A 19965-nucleotide genomic window follows, 5' to 3' on the forward strand; every position below is an offset into this window, starting at 1 on the left:
AATGGCTCCAAAATTACCCCAACTTTTTATTACATTTTCTGATATATATTGATGTACTTATGCTGTGTAGAAAGTTTGAGCTGATTCTGACTTCAATTTTTCAAGTTATGACCATTTTTTTAAAACGTCAAATTTCTAAAAATTTCCCAAGGCTGCCCATGGTTTTTTCCAAAAAATGGCTCCAAAATCACCCCAACTTTTTATTACATTTTCTGTTACATATTGATGTAGTTATGCTGTGTAAAAAGTTTTAGCTGATTCTGACTTCAATTTTTCAAGTTATGACCATTTTAAAGAAAATGAACATAATGGTATGTTGTTTGCCATGTTTCTTTTACCTTAATACTTTTGTGCCAGGCTGCCTGCTTAACATTAATTTTTAGTATTTATTTTTAAGAAGCAATATAAAGTAAAATGGGTCAGTAAAAATATATATAAAATACATGTACTTATTATAGCATTCAAAAATAAAAGAACCCCACTGAGTTTAATCCATTATTAAAGTATCCCCTGTATCCAATGATAGTCCCTGTCATATTAAACTTTGTTGTTGGCATGACATCATCATTGTAAGCTCCTCCATACGGACCATATTGACTTCGACTTCCGTCAGCTTTCCTTGTGACAAAAGTTATCTGGATCTGACTCTGGGACCTTCCCTTTCTGATTTTTCCATAGGCACCAATCAACCATTCATTGTCACTAAAGACAAGAGTAGTAAGCACTCCTTTGGCAGGTCCTTTGGGATACTGCCTACCCAGCCTTGTCTCACCACCATGCAACCTGTATTCCAACTGAAGAGAGTTAATCCTGTCACTGTGGTAGATGATGACCTTTGATACTTTTACGACTGGTGGATTCATTGCGTCTGGTTCCTCCTTAAAGTTTTGACTAGGGATTCCAAAATAAGTAGTTTCTTTGGCCGGAGGTATGTAGTAGACTCCAATGTTTTGAAGCACATATTTCCCTGTTCTTCCATGGAATGCAAAAATATAACCTTCAAATGTAAAATTTTTCTTCCCTATTGTCGTACCATATGGACCAATGACTCGCTTAGAATTTTCACTTGGCGAATTGATAGTAATTGTGAGCTGGTTAACAAGTGAATCACTTGTGCTCCCTTCAATCTTTTCTACATATTCACCTTTTTCCAATGTGAAGTTATCAGGATAGAATAACATGTTGCTGCCATGACAGGAAGAGTTGTAGAGTGAGCCATTAGCAAGAATATAGGAAAGTTGGAGTAGGTCTACCTGATACATGGACATGATGCCAATGTTATAAATGTTAACAATGGTAGCACTGATGTTTGCTGTATCATCAAAATAGTCTCCACCTGTTGAACCTTCTCCTTGTGACTTTATGATTGGCCTATATCCAGGTTTTGAGACTGTAAAATTTCCAGAACTGGCCTTTTCTTGCAAGTACCACGCCTCTTGAGCTTCTTGAGAAGATGTAGTGATAAGTAAACATGTTAAAACAGATAAAAGCAATCTCTTCATTGTTTTTGAGTAGTGTAAGCAATTGCATCATGTGACAACTTTTTATGCAGTGGTTGCATATCAAAAAGGGGTGGGGCTGGATGGTGCAGCTAGCTAGGGGCGGTGTTGTCGATTGTGCATTGACGCCCTTTAGTTCAAGTAGCCAATGAAGTCTCGTTACCAGTTACTTGTAAGTTGGTATTTTAGGCTATATATAGATCTACAATTTTTACAAATACTTTACTTTAGGTTTCCAAAGATAAACAATGCAGGCTGTTGCTGTTCGCCCTGGTACCATTATTCACTTTTGCTGCCATATTATCTTTAGGAATTAGTGCAATCCCATGCTTTAGCTCACAAATCATCACTTTAAATTTCGGAGACACATCAGGAAAGTATGGTGCAGAGGTTATCTCTATTTATTCTACAGAAGCTTCCTCTTACACCTTTCGCATGGTCAACTCCAGCAATCCCGCCATCAGTAAAGCTGTGGTCTTCACTTCATCTGCAAAACCGTCACTTTCCTTTGTGAGTTTAACTGAAACCTTCAAGTTGGAATCAAAGCAGTCTCTTGAGCTACCAAATAAAAGGTTTCGTACAGGATGCAATTTTTTGATGTATGATGAGCCTATCTATCTCCTTCCTAATTCTTTTTTGAAATATACACCTACAAACACAACAAATAGTATCCAATTGTGTTTATTCACTCAAAGGGAGCAGTACGTTCAGTTTTTAACAGATGGTCATTTTAATTGTCCGCAAACCTTCAGAAATAGTACTAGATCTAGTCCTTCAGTTCTGTTTCATATCAGTGAAGCGTCCCTGTATTATGTTGCCATTGAAGCTAATTCTAATCTCTCAGCAGCTTTACCTATTAATATTACAGTCAATCGTAGCTACTATGACACTTCCAAACTACATAACCTCTCATCAAGTGACTGTAACAACCCCTTAACTCCTGGATCTGTCTGTGAGATGAAGCTTTGTGATCACTATTTGACCTGCCAAAATTCTGCAATAAATTACATAGCATTTCAATCAACTGAGCCCGTTTTGCTGGAATACACAATATTTGAAACGTTTTGGCTCTCATGGAAAAAAAGAATAATCATTTTCACTATGGCAGCAATTTTTGTTACTGTGGCTTCCATTACCATATTTGGAGTAGTGGTCTGCCTCTGTTGTTACAGGTGTTCAAAAGGTAGCCACAATACTATAAATAGCTTATATGATACTAATTATGATAACTTTCTTACTACGCTGAGATAAATTTCTTTTTTCCATATTAGGAACTCAGAATAAAAGCATTAATGTCATTACATATGTGCCTAATAAAAGTGAGTTAAATATAATTATTTCTTTATTATTCATCAATATTAATAGGAGGCATTCTATGTCGTTATGACAGATGCTGTTTTATTTGGCAGGGCGCAGCAGTCACAGCATTTATTTTAGCATTCATTACCCTCTTTATTGCTTTACAATTCAATTCAGTGGAATCTTTGTCAAACACTACTAAAACAGTTACAATTGATAAAAATCCTACTTTAGTGGGTCAGGTGCAGTCGATGTCATCTATTAAAATTACTCAAATCTTTTCTGTTGCAGAAACTGTAAGTGTGTTTAAATTACCTTGTAGCCTGGTAAACACTTCTTTTGCTTCCATTTTTCAAACGCGCAAAATTCGAGCTAGTCACAACTCTAATTCATCTCGATATGGTTTCAATTATGATTATAGTATTCCATTAGTTTTGTCAATGGGATCAGAAATTACATACATTGTCACAAATATTGCTTCATCATCTCCAAACTTGACAGAGACATGTTTACGTTTTGTATTAATGAATTCACATGACGCTTACAATGAATTTTTGAATTTGCCTGACTACTACAACTTTACAAGGTATGTTTCACGTTCAGATTGTCTACTGGAAAATAAAAATGTAACTTTTAACATTGACCAAGTACAAGGAATCTATTATGTTGGTGTAGAAATACCACAGTCAGTATCAGAAATCAGTGCCATAGTAAATGTTGCTCACACTTACTTTGAACTTTCTAATTCAGACAAAGAATGTTCAAACTTGTCAATTAAGAGTCCAAACTGTTCTATTCATATTTGTAACAAGTGGATGTGCCTTAATAACAAACAAAATATTTGTATTTTTGCCAACTCAACCAGCCCTGATGAATTGACAGTTGACACACAACCAGTCTTATATGGTGGTGGATTAACAGTGTACTTAATCATACTATCCATGTTTCTACTTCTTTTGGGTGTTTCTATCCTAGTTATTTTGCTAATAATATGTGTTTACATCAATTGTTGCTCAACTTTTATTAAATATTTAGTTTCACTGAAAAAAGGAAAATTATGTAGATCTATTTTAATTGGTAAGGTCACTGTATAGTAAATCTAATGACTTATTTTATTATTAATTTTGTTAGGCATCTTTTTATTGGCAACATGCCTAATACTAGTGGGATCTCTTACATTACTTTTAATCAACCCATGGAAATTTTCTGATTATGCAGTAGTAGCAGATCAAAAAGGATTTACGATGCTGCATCAAAATCTGAGCTCATTCACATCATCTGAAATTGATGTTGACTTAAATAATGAAAATGGTAACTCAAGTATTGAAATATATGCTGTTCCTTGGAATAATATTTCTGTTCTTCATGAGACAGTACATAGTTACGTTAATTGCTCAAGTTTTCCATGCATTATTAGCAAGTATCTTTATGTCGTCAGATCTGAAAAAACTGATTTTAATTACACAATCAAGATGGTATCAAAGCCTAATGATACTGGTCTTCAATTTTGCTTTTCCATTTTTGATGACGAGACAAAGTACAATTATTTTATATCAAAACAAACATATCAACCTGCCAAAAGCAAATTATTTAACAGCACTAATAGCAAATCACTTTTCTTTAGATTTTCTGGTTCTGATATGAAGAAGTCTGCAGCTTATTACTTTACTCTTGTGCATTTTGCCTATCCATTTGATTACTTAAGCAGTATTCATGATTACAGTGTTCAAGTTGAAGTTTCATTTAATGCATCAATTGGATATTACATGTTACCATTTAGTACAAAACCAGTTCTTAATGATAGATCTAGTGAAGGACAAAGCTTTAATTTTCAAAACAGTAACTCTATTCTTGCAAAATATAATGGTTCTACAGTCGCTCACATTTACCTCAAGAATGGAAACCTCATTGATGCTACTCTTGGTATTGTTTTTATTTTAATAATTGCTCTGACTGCAGTACTGCTAATAGTGTTCACAATTATTATTGCACTAAGCAAAGCATGTTTAAATTTTCTTCCACAAAAGAATGACCAGGAACCTCTTTTGCAATCAAATTCTATACCTAGTGTGGCTGCCCAAAATAATCAAAATTTTTTTATTATTACGCAACAAAGATTGCATGATGTCAATAGAAGTCAAGATTCCATTGAAGGTTATCGTAATTATAGTTATGCTACAGATGAAGGAGTTGATTCTGATACTGATGCTACTGACAGCCCAATTGTTTTTAAAAAACCTACAATAAGAACACGAAGACAAGAGGCTTGCACTTTTTCAGATCCAGAGAGTGGCTATTATTCAACAGATGATCGAAGGAGATACCTTTCTTCAGCAACAGCACATAGACAAGGAAGAAGATTAATAGATTATACTTCTTCAGACAGTGATTCAACAGCTGATGATTGCACGAGAGGTAGAACTACAGAAAATACAGGCAGAAAACACGCATTAAGTGACATAAAAGGTATTACCAATTGTTTTATGAACTAGTAAAATAGCAATATTTATATGAAATTCTTTTTTAGAAAGTAGTATAACTCACTCAACAACACCTGCTGAAACAAAGGCAATTTTACCGACATTAGAAACAAGCAGTATGTGACATCAAATTAATTTATGTTGGATCTAAATACTATTATAACAGAACAATCCAAGCTTTCTGATGTTGGATGTGCTAATCTTGAATGTAAAGATAAAGTCAATACATTACATTTTGAAGATAAAGGAAATGGTAAGATAACAAATAATAAACAGTTCGCATTATAAAACAGATACAGGGGAAGCTAATTTTAGAAAAACAGAGTCAGTTTACAAACAGCAATTAAAGCCTGAAAATGTTTTACTGGATAGAAAATTTCAAGCTATAGAAAGTATAATCATTCATTTTTCTATCTATAATTGTTTTGACTACAGATGTTTTTGGTAAGTTAATTAAGTTAAAATTACAAGCTAATGATGGTTTAATGCATCATTGTGATCAATCTGGCATAACTCTTGTTATTCCAGAGGGAGCAGTACAAGAGTCAACTACTGTATGGTTTGGAGCATGTCTGCTCAGTGATAAGTTTAAGTTTGGTGATTATGTACCAGTCACTCCTATTGTATGGGTACACATTGACAGAAAGCTGGATAAATGTGCTGAGCTGTATATTCCTCACGATGTTGTCATTTCTAGTGAAGATAATTTACAGCAGTTCACCATACTAACAGCACATGATGATGAATGCTCTGATGTTATAAGTTTCCGAGAGAATGATGCATCAAAACTCGAACTTGCATCTGGATCACAAATTTTTAAAATTTCATCACCTCATTTTTGCTCTAATTGTGTTGCTGTCCAGAAAAGAGCATACAAAGCCATACCCAGGAGGTATTTAATAGCACAAGCTGATAAGAAAATTGGCAGCAGAGAAGAACTATTGGTGCAATTTATTTTTTTATGCCAACTACAAGGTTGCAAAAAGGTATTATTTAAAGCATGAGTGATTATACCTATTAAATAAGGTATAATATCATAGGTTGTTGAAGATCAGTGTGATAAAGAAGAATACAGAAATATATCTTGGAAACCAGTCACATTTACAGGTGCTGGTCAAGTATCACTATCTTTTGAGCCACATAATGTTTCTGGTTGGAAAATAGAAAAGGTTGGACTTTTTACAAACTATGTAAGTTACTATCAAATGTGCCACATAGAGTAATACTATGATTTCTACTAGATTTCTACAGAAGATATTGATTATTATCAAATGATGGGTTGTAAAAATGCTGCAGAAGTGACTGAAGATGAATTTGAGCGGCTAAAGTTGTTAGAAGACATTTGCTCTTATCCTCCTCGTTTCAAAATACAGTTTAAACCAAATGCAGCAGTGAAAAGAAGCCAAAAAGTGATAGTTCAATTCAATCAAGTTCACCCTCCAGTAAACAGCACAATCCTGTTAGAAGGTTCCAAAGAATTATCTCCTTCCCTCTCTTCATCTACAAGTACTAGTACTGAGTCCAGCATTGATCAAATGACATACGGTAAATTGGTAATTACACTTTCATACAATTTTATTTAAAATTCATTTAGCAAATGATCCTTTGCTTGGGGACTGTCTATATATTGTTACAAGTGAAGGAGATCTAGGAAAAAAATGGTTTTATTTTGGATCTAGATTAGGTCTAACTTATGGTCAGCTTCGAAATATTGAATTATTGACAAGCACTGACTTTACTCAATGTACGAGAGAAGTCATAATTCACTGGAGAGATCAAAATAGGTCAGAATCATGGAAACCTTTAGCAGTAGCTCTTGCTAAAATTGGATTTAAAGATCTAGCACACAAAGTCAAAAATCATTTTAATCCACCTTCTGTACTTGAATCAGAACCTGAAGATAAAGAAGATGACTATAAAGGAGTTTATTGTAATCTTTGTGAAGAATACCATCTTAAACCTGAAAACATTCAACAAGAAGTGCCAAGTAAGTTGGTTTTTCCATTGTTAAATAATTCTATATACTTAATAGACATTAACTCTCCTCCTGATATGGTTGATCTTATTAACTTGGTAGCAGCAAAGATTCCAGACAAGTTTTATCAATTTGGAACAGCAATTCGTGTAAACAATGGGTACTTGAAGAGTCTCTATGATACTTATCATGATCCCGTGGATAGATTCACTGATGTTTTAAATAGATGGAAAGACAATGATCCAGATACATACACATGGAGTACTGTTATAAAGGTAATTCAGTCTGATGCAATTGGAGCTTATGCAATAGCTCATGACATTATTGAGTATCTAAAGCAGAAGTGACAGTGTATGCTTTGAGCTATACTAATTGACAATAACATAGCTATTGCCATACATAATGCTCATTTTTTTAATTATGATAGTGTAGTCTATGAGTGTATTTGATCTTAAAATATTGTTTAGCTGATAAGGAATAGACAATACAAAGTATGTGAATAATTATCGTTAGTTACCAGGAGAAATAAGGATATACTCATCAGTGAACACTTCCACTTCTATGTCTTTTAATACTGCTAGTACTTTTCCTTTTGGAACACAAAATACCTAAACGGGTAGCATTCTATAATTTATAAAATAAAGGCACTTAAATGCTGAAATTTCAAAAGTAGTATATTTAGGCAGTGTCCCAAAATAACCATGCACTCTTCTCATAATACCGAACAATAGGAAAAGCACAAAATGTACATATAAATTTTTGCAGTGTACTTGTGCATGTACTTAATGTTTTAATTGTAGTCTTCTCAGTATTTGATATTGTCACCTAGGAATGAATTTATTGATTGTGTGTCTAAATTTTACTTTTTTACAATTAAACATTTTTTATTGCTTACATTGGTGCACCCTGTTGCTTGGTACATTAAAACAGGATATTTTCTTCATTGGATTGATTGAAGTCTACACATAGATCTAGATGTTGGTTTGAACCAGTAAAAAAGCAAAGGACTGGACAACACATTGTAGTTTAACTGGAGCCTTTAGATCTAGATATATATATGGATCATGTGATTCATAGTATAATGGGGTCAATTGCAGTTACACATTCAGAATTGCAATTATACCATGTTGATTACAGATGAAACAGAAACATTGCTTGCTTCAAAAATGAAAAATTTACTGCTTTATCATAACATATTTTCACCAAGCAGGGTTTCTTAGAAAGTGTACTAAGTGAGTAAAACAGCACACTTCATGAGCTTACAAGCACTGGATGAATACCATGGATCAAAGTTTTCTACAAAGCTCTGGCTCTATACTAAGCACACTTCTATTTATACATAATACAGTGCATTATGATCATATAGACCCTATAGGGCGCTAACTTCTAGAAGCAATTTATAGATACCGTATATGAGACACTATTAGTAATCTTCCGTATCCTATCCGCATTCTTTAATGAAAAAATTTCGAAATTCTCCTGCTGGACGGCAAAACCAGGCAAAATCAATGGATAGGAGGCCAAAAGCAGCCTTTGTGGACAAGTGGCTTCAAGTGCAATGAAGCTTTTTCTCAGGAGACATTCTGGGCTCTATTCTTCACTGTTACTGGCATTTATTGCCACTCAAACAAGCTCTGGAAGCCACGAAGGCCTCTTGTTCCTTGTTTCCCCATGTAGCTACACGGTATCTTGCCGTCCAAATCATGAGTGTGGGTGGATACCGTAATGCAATAATTACTTGCAGAACTTAGCGCCCTATAGGGTCTATAACTTTACTGAGCTGTGTCTATAATGAGTCAGTAGTCAGTATATTACACTGACAATGCAATCATAAAAATTCCATTTAGATCTACATTCTGTTCAAGCTTAGGCCTCAATTGCAATTACACTTATTACAGTATACTGTAATAAGTGTAATTGCAATTGAGGCCTAAGCTTGTTTGTCATTGTCATGGGGCCTTTAACTTACATTAAAACTGTAACTGATCAGCATAGGTCCACTAAGCTGCACAATGTTTTTGGCAAATTAACTAAGTTACAATTACAAGCAAATGCAGTACCTATTTTTCCATGTGTGATCTTTGATACTAGTACTGTTTCTCTTACATATGAATCTGATGATGATGTTGGGTGGACAAGGATCAATGGGACATTTAGTGGTTCTACTGTATGTGATTACAGCTTGAATTACTTGTTTAGAATCATTTAGGTTTCCATTGAGCAAATTGATTATCATAAAGTCATGGATGGTGACATTAAAAATTTGAAGCTTTCTGAAAAAAACCTTACTTACCCTCCGCGTATTAGAGTACAGTTTATTAGCAGCAAGATAATGCCTCCCAAAACTGTGACTGTGAAATTTGATGGAGTAAAACTCTTCCCAGGATCACTTCCTGTTACAGATACTATAATTTTAAGATCAGGTTAGTAATAGTAACTTGCTTTATTGATGTTGGTACATAATAAACAACAATGATTGTTTTTGAAATACCGTATACCAGGAAATTGTTGAGAAAGTGACATTTAGCGAATTGCTAAATTTTGGTGATTGGTGGATTTTAATTTGGCAAATTTGTGGCCATGTGCTATTGAGCATGCCCATAATGGCTCACAATGGTAGATTTTTATTTTGGCGAATGGCTATCAAAATGCCAATTTGCCAAATTAAATTCCCTCCAAAATTTTTTACTATAGTAAATTAGTGAATTTGGAAAACTTAAATGTTTAAAATTTGAGGTAAAAAGTACTCAATTTTCTCCCAATTTTTTTGTGAAAGTCCTGTTATAATTATAATTTCAAATGAAATTAGTAATTATCTTTAATTTGCACACATGCAGATAATGTCATGGAATCCCCTATCTCCATTGCATCAGATATTGACAGTAATGATGCATTTTCTAAAGGTTAGCTCTGCCATGACAATATATATAGCAATAAAATATGTAACCTTTTTTATAAGATAATGATCCAGATCTGGGTGACATGCTTCAAATCATTACAATAGAGAAGTGTGTCAATGACATCTGGTTCAATTTTGGTTATCACATTGGAATATCCGTGCCAGTACTTAATGGGATTGAAGCACACTGTACAACTTCTGACCAGTGTACAAGGCAAGTCATATTTCATTGGCGGAGTAAGAATAAAACAGCATCATGGAAACCATTAGCAGAAGCTCTTGTTAAAGCTGGACTTCCTGATGTAGCACACAAACTCAGAGATCGGTTTGTCCTTAGCAAAGCTGAGGCATCTTCAAGGGAGACTGGTCGATACTGTTCTTTATGCAAGAAAATTCACTTTACAATATATGATGTACCAGGTATATGTATGTAGCATTTATACAGTTGTTGACTCAAATTTAATATAGATGAAATATTGAATAGCCCTCCAAAAATGAAAGACCTTGTGGATATAATTGCATCAAAAATTGAAGATAAATATTTTCTATTTGGAACATTAATTGGACTAAATTTATCTGTTTTACGAGCAATAGAAACAGAGCGTCGTACTTGCAAGGAAAGATTCATTGAAGTATTAAGTAGATGGATAAATGATGATCCCAATAATGTCACATGGCGAACAATAATACAAATACTACAAGCAGATGCTCTCCAAGCTTCAGCAATTGCTGATAAAGCTATTGAACACTTGTGTAACCTTTAGCATCATGAAAGTATGGTTTACTATATTTTTCTATCCTTACCGGTATATACTTATACTTACAGTACCTTAATTTATTAAATTTATACATTTCTTTATTCTAAATTAATTTTGAAAAATAGCACACTTCATTGCATTATGTAATGTTATAGATCTACCAACTGTGAGCTAGCTAATTGTAGACAATAATAGTTAATATTGTATGTAAAATTTTTGTTACTGCTCAAAATAGTGGATAATAAAGCATTTCTACAGTCATGACCATTCAATAATTGATTGAATACTGTGATTCTGTAAATGAAAGTGTAATATAGTATATAACAGGTATCATTTATCTTTTCATTATGTAACAATTTGAGAGTGAGTGCATGTACACTAGTCTGTAGTCTGTGTATTTATTATAACATTATAGAAAATTTGAAACAACATACATGTATGTGTACATGTATCCATATCATAATGTGTACATGCTTACATGTATACCTCATCTTTTTTGGTCTCCTTGAATCTTGAGCCAAATTTTACCAAAATGAAAAAAAATTCTCCATTTTTATAATTTTTTCTGATACATATTATACATCTCCTTATGTTGTGTAGAAAGTTTGAATGAATTCTGATCAAAATTGGATTTTTTACAAATTTTTTAAGTTGTTCAAAAATCAAACAAAAGTCTCTGTACTATAGGTATAGTACACCAAATTTTGCGAAAAATGAAGAAGACAGTATTCTTCATTTTTATACTTTTTTCTGATACATATACATGTTCTTATATTGTGTAAGAGTTTGAACAACCAAAATTAAATTTTTTACAAATTATTATTAAGACCAAGAAACTTTAGCTAGAGGTGACAATAACCAATAGTCTACATAGTTAAGGTTGTTTTTTGGGTCTGCTGGAGCCAAAGCAAAAGTTGTAAAAGCACTAAAAATTCAAGGTTTGCCAGTTTTAGTGCTATATAGGCTAGATCTACTATGAAGCCTAGATAGTTCAATTAGGCCTACAAGTTGATATACAGGTATCTATCAAGTTATGAATAATCAATTGCTATGAGGATTTTTACTCTATATCAATATATATCAGAATTATTGCTCACATGTAGATCTAACACTTCATCCATTATTGATTTGATTTATGATGCCAGGAGAAAATGTAATCCTTTCTTTTGGGTTTTAGACTGAGTTGCACAATTTCATTGCTACTCTCTAAAACTACTTAAAAGTAACTAAAACACTTGTTTTTATCAAAAATTATGCACATGCAGACTCATACAAAATTATTGTTCTTTACAAAAACTTTTTACTTAGCAGAAAGTTCTGTGAGATGGTTTTTTTGCTTTGTCAGACTTCTTGCTATAGCAGCCTGAGAATTTTTAAGCCCCTCATAAAACAGAGCTTCCTTCTTCCACTATAGAAATAATAACAATATAAGTGCCGAAGCGTTTTTATTGATACTCACAATTTTAACATCACTCTCCACCTGCTTTTTTTGGTCAGAATACAGTAATTTTACTTCAAATATGTGACTTTCAGCAATTTTTTTGTGTTCTTGTAAGCAGCTCTAATTAAAATACAGAAAAAATGATGATGTAAGAATTCTATTAAAAAGGGGCATTGGGGAAACATTCACCTGAACTAATTTTGATTTGATTTTTCTAAAAAAATCCACACAGTCTTTTAATAGACATTCTTTAAGATCTTTAAGCAATGCATTTCTTTCTACATCCCTTCAAAATAAAATGAATTAATATAGCAGCAATAACTATTCATACAATAATTGGCGTCGTGGATCATCATCAGTTTTAAGCCTAAGAAAAACCCTACATGCATGTATAACAGAAAGCATCAAATTTTATTATCATAACTAACTTCTGGGCAAAAATCTTCATTCTGTCAAATATGCTATAATTTCTATTAAAACAAGGCAACAGTCAATAATAATAAATTTAAATCTTATCTTACACAGAGCTTAACAAGTCCTTCAACTTAAGAGGTACGCTAAGATTTAAAATAATTATAATTGATAATAGCTAAAATTTAAAATTTAATCTTACATGTTGACTGGTTCATCACTTATAATTTCAGTCATATCCTCACTTTCTGCCAAGAATGAGCTTTCTGAAATACAAAAACACATGTGTAATGTACAAGATTTTTTGTAGGATTTTGGCCAAGGGAAAGATATGTTTACACTAGTCTGTTTTCATTGGAAAGGGAAACTTTCAGACAGATGGGGTTTTTCATTATACTGGATTTCTTTTACATCATGCAAAACACATATAAACACATACTTATGTAGAGCAAATATAACAGTGGGCATTTTTGTAAACTGGAAAATTCTAATGAAAATTTAGCTGCTGAATTTAGTGTTATAACACCTTAAATAAATAGCTGCAGCAAATCGATTTGCTGGATTTCAGCAAGGGCTTCTGATTTTAGTGAAAGAGTATGTCAAATCTATTAAGGCCAAGGGTATTGAAAATAAATGCAAATCATGCTTTGATTAAAATTAATGTATGCATGTGAATGAATACTATAAATTTTAAACAAATACTTGTAACTGATGTAGTAGTGTCGCAGTACTGTGCCATTTTTTGCTCAAGTCTTTGTCTGGCTATTCCCAATTGAAAAGAGGACTCCTTAATAATGCTGTTCATCTTTTTGAAGTGTGCATGGTGTATGATATCTTTAAGTGACTTGTTTGCATCTTCAATAAACTCCTCAACTTCTAAAGCAACAAGAAAAATATAATACGCTTGATAAAATTATGCCTAAATTTATAATTTGGTACAACACTCACTACAACACTCTTCTCAATGTAATTATGGCACTTTATTCTTTATTACCAAAGGTCCAATTGCAATCACAACAATATCAATTGTCACTAGACACAAACTAACATAATTATTAAGTGACTAACTTGAATTATATTCTTCCACAGTAAGTCTTAGCCTTTCCTTAATACCTGACTCAAATTTTTTGAATTGATCATTAAACTTTTCATCAATTTTACTACGTAATGACTAAAAATAACTTATTGATTTTTGATAATAATAGGAGAGCTATACCTGCACATCTTCATCAAAAGAATCCTTTAAGGAAACGTGAAATGCTGAGTCACTTTCATACTTGGATCTTAAGTCTTTTTTTTCTGCTCTGTATTCTGCCAGTAACCTCTCTTTGCTACAAATTTTTTTATTATATTCTAATTAAGAGAGAAAAGGGTATCGCTGTAATATTAACTATTAATGAACATACTGTCTTCAACACATCCAAAATTAGTTTCAATGTCATACAGTTCCCTCACAGCTTGCTCCAAGTACCTAGAGCAATCCCTCACAATAGAACGGTGCCATAAACGATAAGAATTCAGGGCAATCTCACGAAGCCTGCAATATTATTCACATTGTTAATATTTTTTAATCATTTTACTTTTTTTCTAATACCAGTAGCTGACTAGTTTCTTCTAGTTCCTCAAGTTTTATGCCACTCTTGATTCTTCGAAACTTTCCTAATAACACTTCAATGTCTCGACTTTTTAATCCTAGTTGAACTTTCCTTGCCTCCAAAGCTGCAGTGGAACTCACAGGAATGATGCAATCATCAGGTATTGAGATAAATTTGCACTGCTGTTGAATGGTTTCCTTGATGTTTTTGATAAGCTCATCAAGACTTGCAGTTTCATCATCATCACTATTACAGGCCTGCATTGATTGGTCATTGCACTTCTTTTCAGATTGCTTATACTCATCAAGCCTTGTTACAACAATCAACATTCGTTTCTCAATGAAAACACCTAATAAAAATAAACATCAAAAAGATAAATACCGTATAGAGGTATATTTCACCTGGATTTAATTTTGCGGTTTTTAAAAATTTGTGAAAATTTCCATCTATGAAAATTATTTTTTATTATACTAATAGTGACCAGTAGAAAAAAACATAATTTTTTTCCTGTGAATAGGTTGAAAGGTAATTTTTGTGAAATATTTTTCCCAGGAAATATACCCCCTATATGGTAGTATGAAGTAAAACAAATGTAAACTATATTTGCTATTACAACAAGAGTTCTGATTTACAGCATAAAACACTTCATTGTAAATATTTTTGTGTTCTAATTGTTACAAGAGTATTTTTCATCGCACACACACACACACACACTGTTTCAATCATGTACTAAACTAAATTTTTGCTGTATAGTTTTTGTATTTTTGTTTTCTGGCAAATGGGCTAGCTGACATAAAAACTTGAAGGACTACTGGCAGCAAAACAGGTACATGTGTATAATTATTAGCAGTGTCCAAATTTATGATGATACCGTAGGGCGCCTTTTTTCGAGGGCTATAGATTTTGCAGATTTTTATTTTGCAGATTTTTATTTGCAGATTTAATTTTTGCAAATTTATGCCATCTGCCATATTAATTTGATTTTTGCAGAAGTAATTTTTGCAAATTTTTAAAAATTGTAAAATCCACAAAATTTACAGCTCTTAAAAAAGGTACCCTATGGTATAGTAATCAACTGCACATACCAGGGTCTCTTTCAGCTATAGCCCTAAATGTGTCAGTGTCAATAGCATCCTCCAACTGTAAACATGATATAACGTAAATGAAGGCTGAGCAGGTCATTAGTTGGTGTTCTGATAACTCAGAAATTCCTAATTCATTTGATTCAGCCAAACCAGGAGTATCTAACAGCACAATCTTAATATTATCAGTAGAATATGGACACAGAAAAGGCACATGGGCTACCACTTCTATAATCTCCAATGCCTATCAAGAATAAAATACGCATGCAGAAGCACTATAAACTTACTGATTTTTTATTTTCCCTGATGTCAAAATTTCTGCTCTGAATTATCTGTCGAATATTTCTTCGGCCTTTTATCTCAGTGTTTTTAATTGAAAGATATTCCTACATTGTGCAACAAAAGTATAAACTTAAAGAAATCAATGGTACCTCACAATCTTCTGAACACCTTTTACCCAGATGCTTACAAGGTTCATGGTGAATATATGTAATTGATGCTGTTTCATTTTTCACAGCTGAGGGCAATGTTCTAAGAACATTAAAATATGTGACCATAATTGACAAAAGGTACCTTATGGTGGATTTAAAAATTCATCATTATAATGGAAAATATCAACCTGTGAGTGCTTTGTTGGGCAATCATTGTTTCTAATAGTTATATAGTAACTTTTTGTATCCTGTGGAGTAATTTTATGATAAATGGAGCTCAGGAAGTTAGATTTTTTGGGTTTAATGACAAATTTCACTACCCGCCATAAGGTACCTTTTGTCTATTATGGTCACATATGCTAAAAATACATGCATAACTTATTATGGCTTCTTATTTGTTACTATGCATGCATGCATTTGGTATGCACATGTACCAAATTAAACTGCTATACTAAAACAAAAAAGTCTCTCTTAAAATTATTCTTATTATTGATGAGGGAAAGGAAATAAGAAAATACAAGAGTAATTTACTCATGATGCAGGAGAGCATTCAATACTGTGCTTTTTCCAGCTTTATGACGGCCAAAAACACCAATAGTGAGAGTTTTGTTCTGTAAGAGATGATTTGTTTCTGCCAACCATCTCTCTTGAATAAGGCTTCCATTGTTACAGCCTCGAAGACTTTTCAGAGCAAGCTTAATAAATATTAATTATGTCATAATTATCAAGAATTATACATAATTACTTTGCATGTTTCAATGATATCTTGTGGTAAATCTGTAGAAACATTATTTTGATGATAAGCTATAGTGAATAAAAATATTTAAGTTAATTTACTAATGTTAAACTAAGTCAGCATTCTCCTTAGAAAATAAAATGGATTTACTACTAGATGGTATTTCCTTTTCCTCATGAAACAAGGCATGTATCACTTACTATACACACACTTTGTCACAAATGATTAAACATACATGCAACCAGAGGTATACTCAGGAATTGGAAGATGAGGGTGCTATTGGCGCATGAAGCATGCTGCGATTTTAGCCACACTCCCTTTTATGGCACTTAAATAGCATTTCCACCATTTTCAAAAATTATTCATTAATAATAGGTAAGGTTACAGTAATTTCAGGCACGCTGGAATTTCCTATTACCCTTTAAAGCACTGGAAAATGCTGGAATTAAAGCTGAAATGATTGTCAAGTGTATTGAAGAGCTTTCTTAAGACATTTAGCAGTGATATGAGACACCAGTTAAAGAATTCTCTGATCCCAGCCATGAGGAGGTGCTCAAGCCCCTTTTAACCCCTCTGGGTATACCCCTGCATGCAACATCAAAATGTACATAAACACACATTGAAAGAGCACAATCTTAGAATAAAAATAATATATAAGCATTGATATCAAAAGAGTTGCTAATAATTATCTATAAGAGACCTGGTAAAATGCTGATTCATATGCTGTTTCCAAAATGATACAGCCAACAAACCTTTATATACATACATGTAATACTCAAATTATTCTGGCAAATACTATATAGCAGGAAATTTTCGTGGCCCAAAATCTTTGCAGATCAGTCTAAAAATCAATTTCTTGGCTTTAATTGTTGTGGTTTTCTACTATTTGGCCATCTTGAACTGTATTAAATCAAGTTTTGTAAATTTTATTTTTGTGAATTTTATAAAAAATGCGGAATCCACGAAAATTTTGGGCCACAAAAATTTCCCGCTATATGAGTACTGTTTCAGCTACATGTGGTTTTTATTCATTTTTATTAGTTGTAAGCTGTACAATATACAACTCTTGCTATAATAGAATGTGATTCTAACTAGGCATACATAACCATTCTGTATAAAAAACATATCATTTTACTTTCTAGATTCATTATAATTATACATTATGCATGCATAATACTAGTCCAATATCCTGCATAGTAGGGACATACTGTATAGCTTCTTATAGTATAGTGCAGAGGCGTATTTAGGGGGGGGGCTGAGGGGGCTTGAGCACCCCCCTCAGGGCTGGGCTCAGAAAAAATTACTGAAGTCCTGGACTCTTGCATCACTACCAAGCCTCTTAGCAAAGTTATCTAGCCCCCTGATCATGATTTCAGCAGTTTCCAGTGCTTTAAGGAGCAATCAGAAGTACCAGTAACATAGCAGTATCACTGGCGGATCCAGAAAAATTAAAAGGGGAGTTCCATTTCACTTAAGTAGGTGTAGCTCATTAATTTTAATTAAAATTTGGGTGTAGATCTAACTAATAAAATGGAGGAAAAGTGATGCAAACTGACTGCAAAGAATCCAAAGATACTGCAAAAAGACAACTTCTTCTGCCAAAGGGGGGGTTCCATGGAACCCCCCTAGATCCGCCACTGAGTATGCTTGAAATGATCTTGGCCCCACCCGTAATTGTCGAAAATGCAGGAAAAGGCCATTTTACCGCTGTAAAAGTGGGTGTGGCCAAAATCGCGGCGCACCCTCAGCACCCCCCTTCTCCAATTCCTAGATACGCCCCTGTAGTGTGTGGGTGCACTTGCACGTGGAGTTTGTGGTCCATGCAAACAGCAAAGTTTGTGGTTTCCTGTTGTATAAACTGTGACCACCCCCAAATGGGTAGAGCAGCATGAGTCCACAAGTCTCTTTTGGTTCTCTTTAGGCTATTCTTTACTTGACTTATGGTGTAGTTTCTTGTGATTAAATTTTCACAAAAATCATGAAAATTTTAGAACACGTAAATTCAATATTTGGTAATACCTGTATGGTACTGTGGGCATTATGTGTGTGCACTATGTGTGTACATGGGCATTTTTGTTCCATAACATATTATGTCTGTTGTGATAGTGTTGTCATTCACTCATGCAATGAATACACTAAAGTAAGGAATTATGGAACAATTATATATAGTTAGTAATACACTATACAAAGCAAAACTATCTGGTGTTTATACAGATTCTCTTATTCATAGCATTCAGTAGTAATGTATCATACCTTTTTGAATGCTTTTGTGCCCAATACTTTGAGATCCTCCTGCAATGCTCATGATAACATTTACACATTTCTTTTTTCCTGAGACAATCATATTTCCAGACGTAAGTCTCTTGAAGAAACTGATATTTTTGTGCTCATGAGCACTCTCTTGCTGAGTTCCCAATGGAGCTATGTGCTCTAAAACCTTTGCTACTAAAAAAATACTCATCATCAACTGAAGAAACTGTTTCTTCCTATGTATATACATAAAAAATGAAATTAATTCTGGACTGAGTATATGTGTCATAAATATTTTGAACTACTTTGATAATACTTCATATAGTCTATGGCAAATCTGACTGTTTCAAGTTGTATGTGGCTCTTAACTAAATCAGTTAATAAAGCACAAAAGCACAAACAGTCCAAGTCCTTGCCGGACTCAAAGCAAGCAAATTTTAAACTTTTGAAACACTAGAAAAAATTAATACAGTGCATTATGCAGTGTGAACTACTTGATTGAACAGATAGAGCTATGGTATGCATAGCTGGTAATTTTGAAGGGTGGAAATTTTGTAAAATTTTGGTGATTGACAAAAACTTAATTTGGTTATGTTGATCTCGATTACTCTCCGCTCTTCATTGTCTTTAAAAACTTACGGCTGCATGCACAATAGATTTCTTTATACATCTAGAAAAAGTTATAAAACTTATTATGATTACACCAGCCCAAGCAGCTTACACAGGGTTCGTACAAACCATGGCGGTGCCAGTCAAGGTCGATTCAGTGAGCTCCCCGCAAACTGTACACTTAACTTTGGCAGGAATGATAAAGCTACAAATAAAATATTACCTTCACAATGACTACACCACAAAATATATAGTGGTACTCTACTAAACTACCTTGTTTCTGACTTTGACTCAAGAGCAGTTGCCATTGTAAAATTTGACCACAGCCCACGCGCGAGTTTATAAGTCAGAGCGGATGTACCATACATGTACATACCGTGTAAAGGGTTTGTTTCATCAGGTTTCATGAGGCTAAATTTTCGTTCTTTTAAATGGGAGAACGAACAATTAACCAAACGAAATTCCTGTTTAATGGGCATAGTAGCTTATTAACGTCTTCA

General features: G+C 33.4%; 3 protein-coding genes across 5 annotated transcripts; 2 read left to right on the forward strand and 1 right to left on the reverse strand.

Moving 5' to 3' along the window:
• Nucleotides 1-1563: 1563 nt before the first annotated feature.
• LOC109583440 (uncharacterized) lies at nt 1564-7744 on the forward strand. Of its 3 annotated transcripts, XM_019998792.1 has the most exons (14): nt 1564-1671; nt 1731-2682; nt 2771-2818; nt 2865-3875; nt 3930-5264; nt 5326-5394; nt 5445-5531; nt 5572-5670; nt 5714-5722; nt 5807-6264; nt 6319-6468; nt 6520-6823; nt 6873-7265; nt 7311-7744. In XM_019998792.1, the coding sequence occupies exons 1-14, from the start codon at nt 1648-1650 to the stop codon at nt 7598-7600; spliced, it is 5229 nt and encodes a 1742-aa protein (XP_019854351.1). In that variant the 5' UTR covers nt 1564-1647; the 3' UTR covers nt 7601-7744. The 3 variants fall into 3 exon arrangements, with proteins under 3 accessions (XP_019854351.1, XP_019854349.1, XP_019854350.1); XM_019998790.1 differs by having other exon boundaries at nt 5714-6264; XM_019998791.1 differs by having other exon boundaries at nt 5578-5670; nt 5714-6264.
• A 1004-nt stretch (nt 7745-8748) lies between these two features.
• LOC109583441 (uncharacterized) lies at nt 8749-10990 on the forward strand. Its single transcript, XM_019998793.1, has 5 exons — nt 8749-9420; nt 9463-9676; nt 10091-10156; nt 10213-10572; nt 10621-10990. The coding sequence occupies exons 1-5, from the start codon at nt 9205-9207 to the stop codon at nt 10914-10916; spliced, it is 1152 nt and encodes a 383-aa protein (XP_019854352.1). The 5' UTR covers nt 8749-9204; the 3' UTR covers nt 10917-10990.
• A 1170-nt stretch (nt 10991-12160) lies between these two features.
• LOC109583438 (uncharacterized) lies at nt 12161-19842 on the reverse strand. The gene is made up of 21 exons (XM_019998784.1): nt 19739-19842; nt 19578-19670; nt 19496-19526; nt 18860-19092; nt 16616-16674; nt 16402-16565; nt 15871-15970; nt 15727-15825; nt 15443-15683; nt 14343-14706; nt 14169-14299; nt 13979-14115; nt 13831-13933; nt 13465-13638; nt 12965-13028; nt 12873-12908; nt 12780-12821; nt 12683-12730; nt 12541-12637; nt 12370-12471; nt 12161-12318 (listed from the first exon to the last, which is right to left on the reverse strand). Exons 3-21 carry the CDS (start codon nt 19501-19503, stop codon nt 12211-12213), a joined length of 2310 nt encoding a protein of 769 aa, XP_019854343.1. The 5' UTR covers nt 19504-19526; nt 19578-19670; nt 19739-19842; the 3' UTR covers nt 12161-12210.
• Nucleotides 19843-19965: the final 123 nt, after the last annotated feature.

This window comes from Amphimedon queenslandica, unplaced genomic scaffold (genome assembly GCF_000090795.2).
Source record: "Amphimedon queenslandica unplaced genomic scaffold, v1.1 AMPQUscaffold_13305, whole genome shotgun sequence".
In the NCBI taxonomy this organism is placed as follows: domain Eukaryota; kingdom Metazoa; phylum Porifera; class Demospongiae; order Haplosclerida; family Niphatidae; genus Amphimedon; species Amphimedon queenslandica.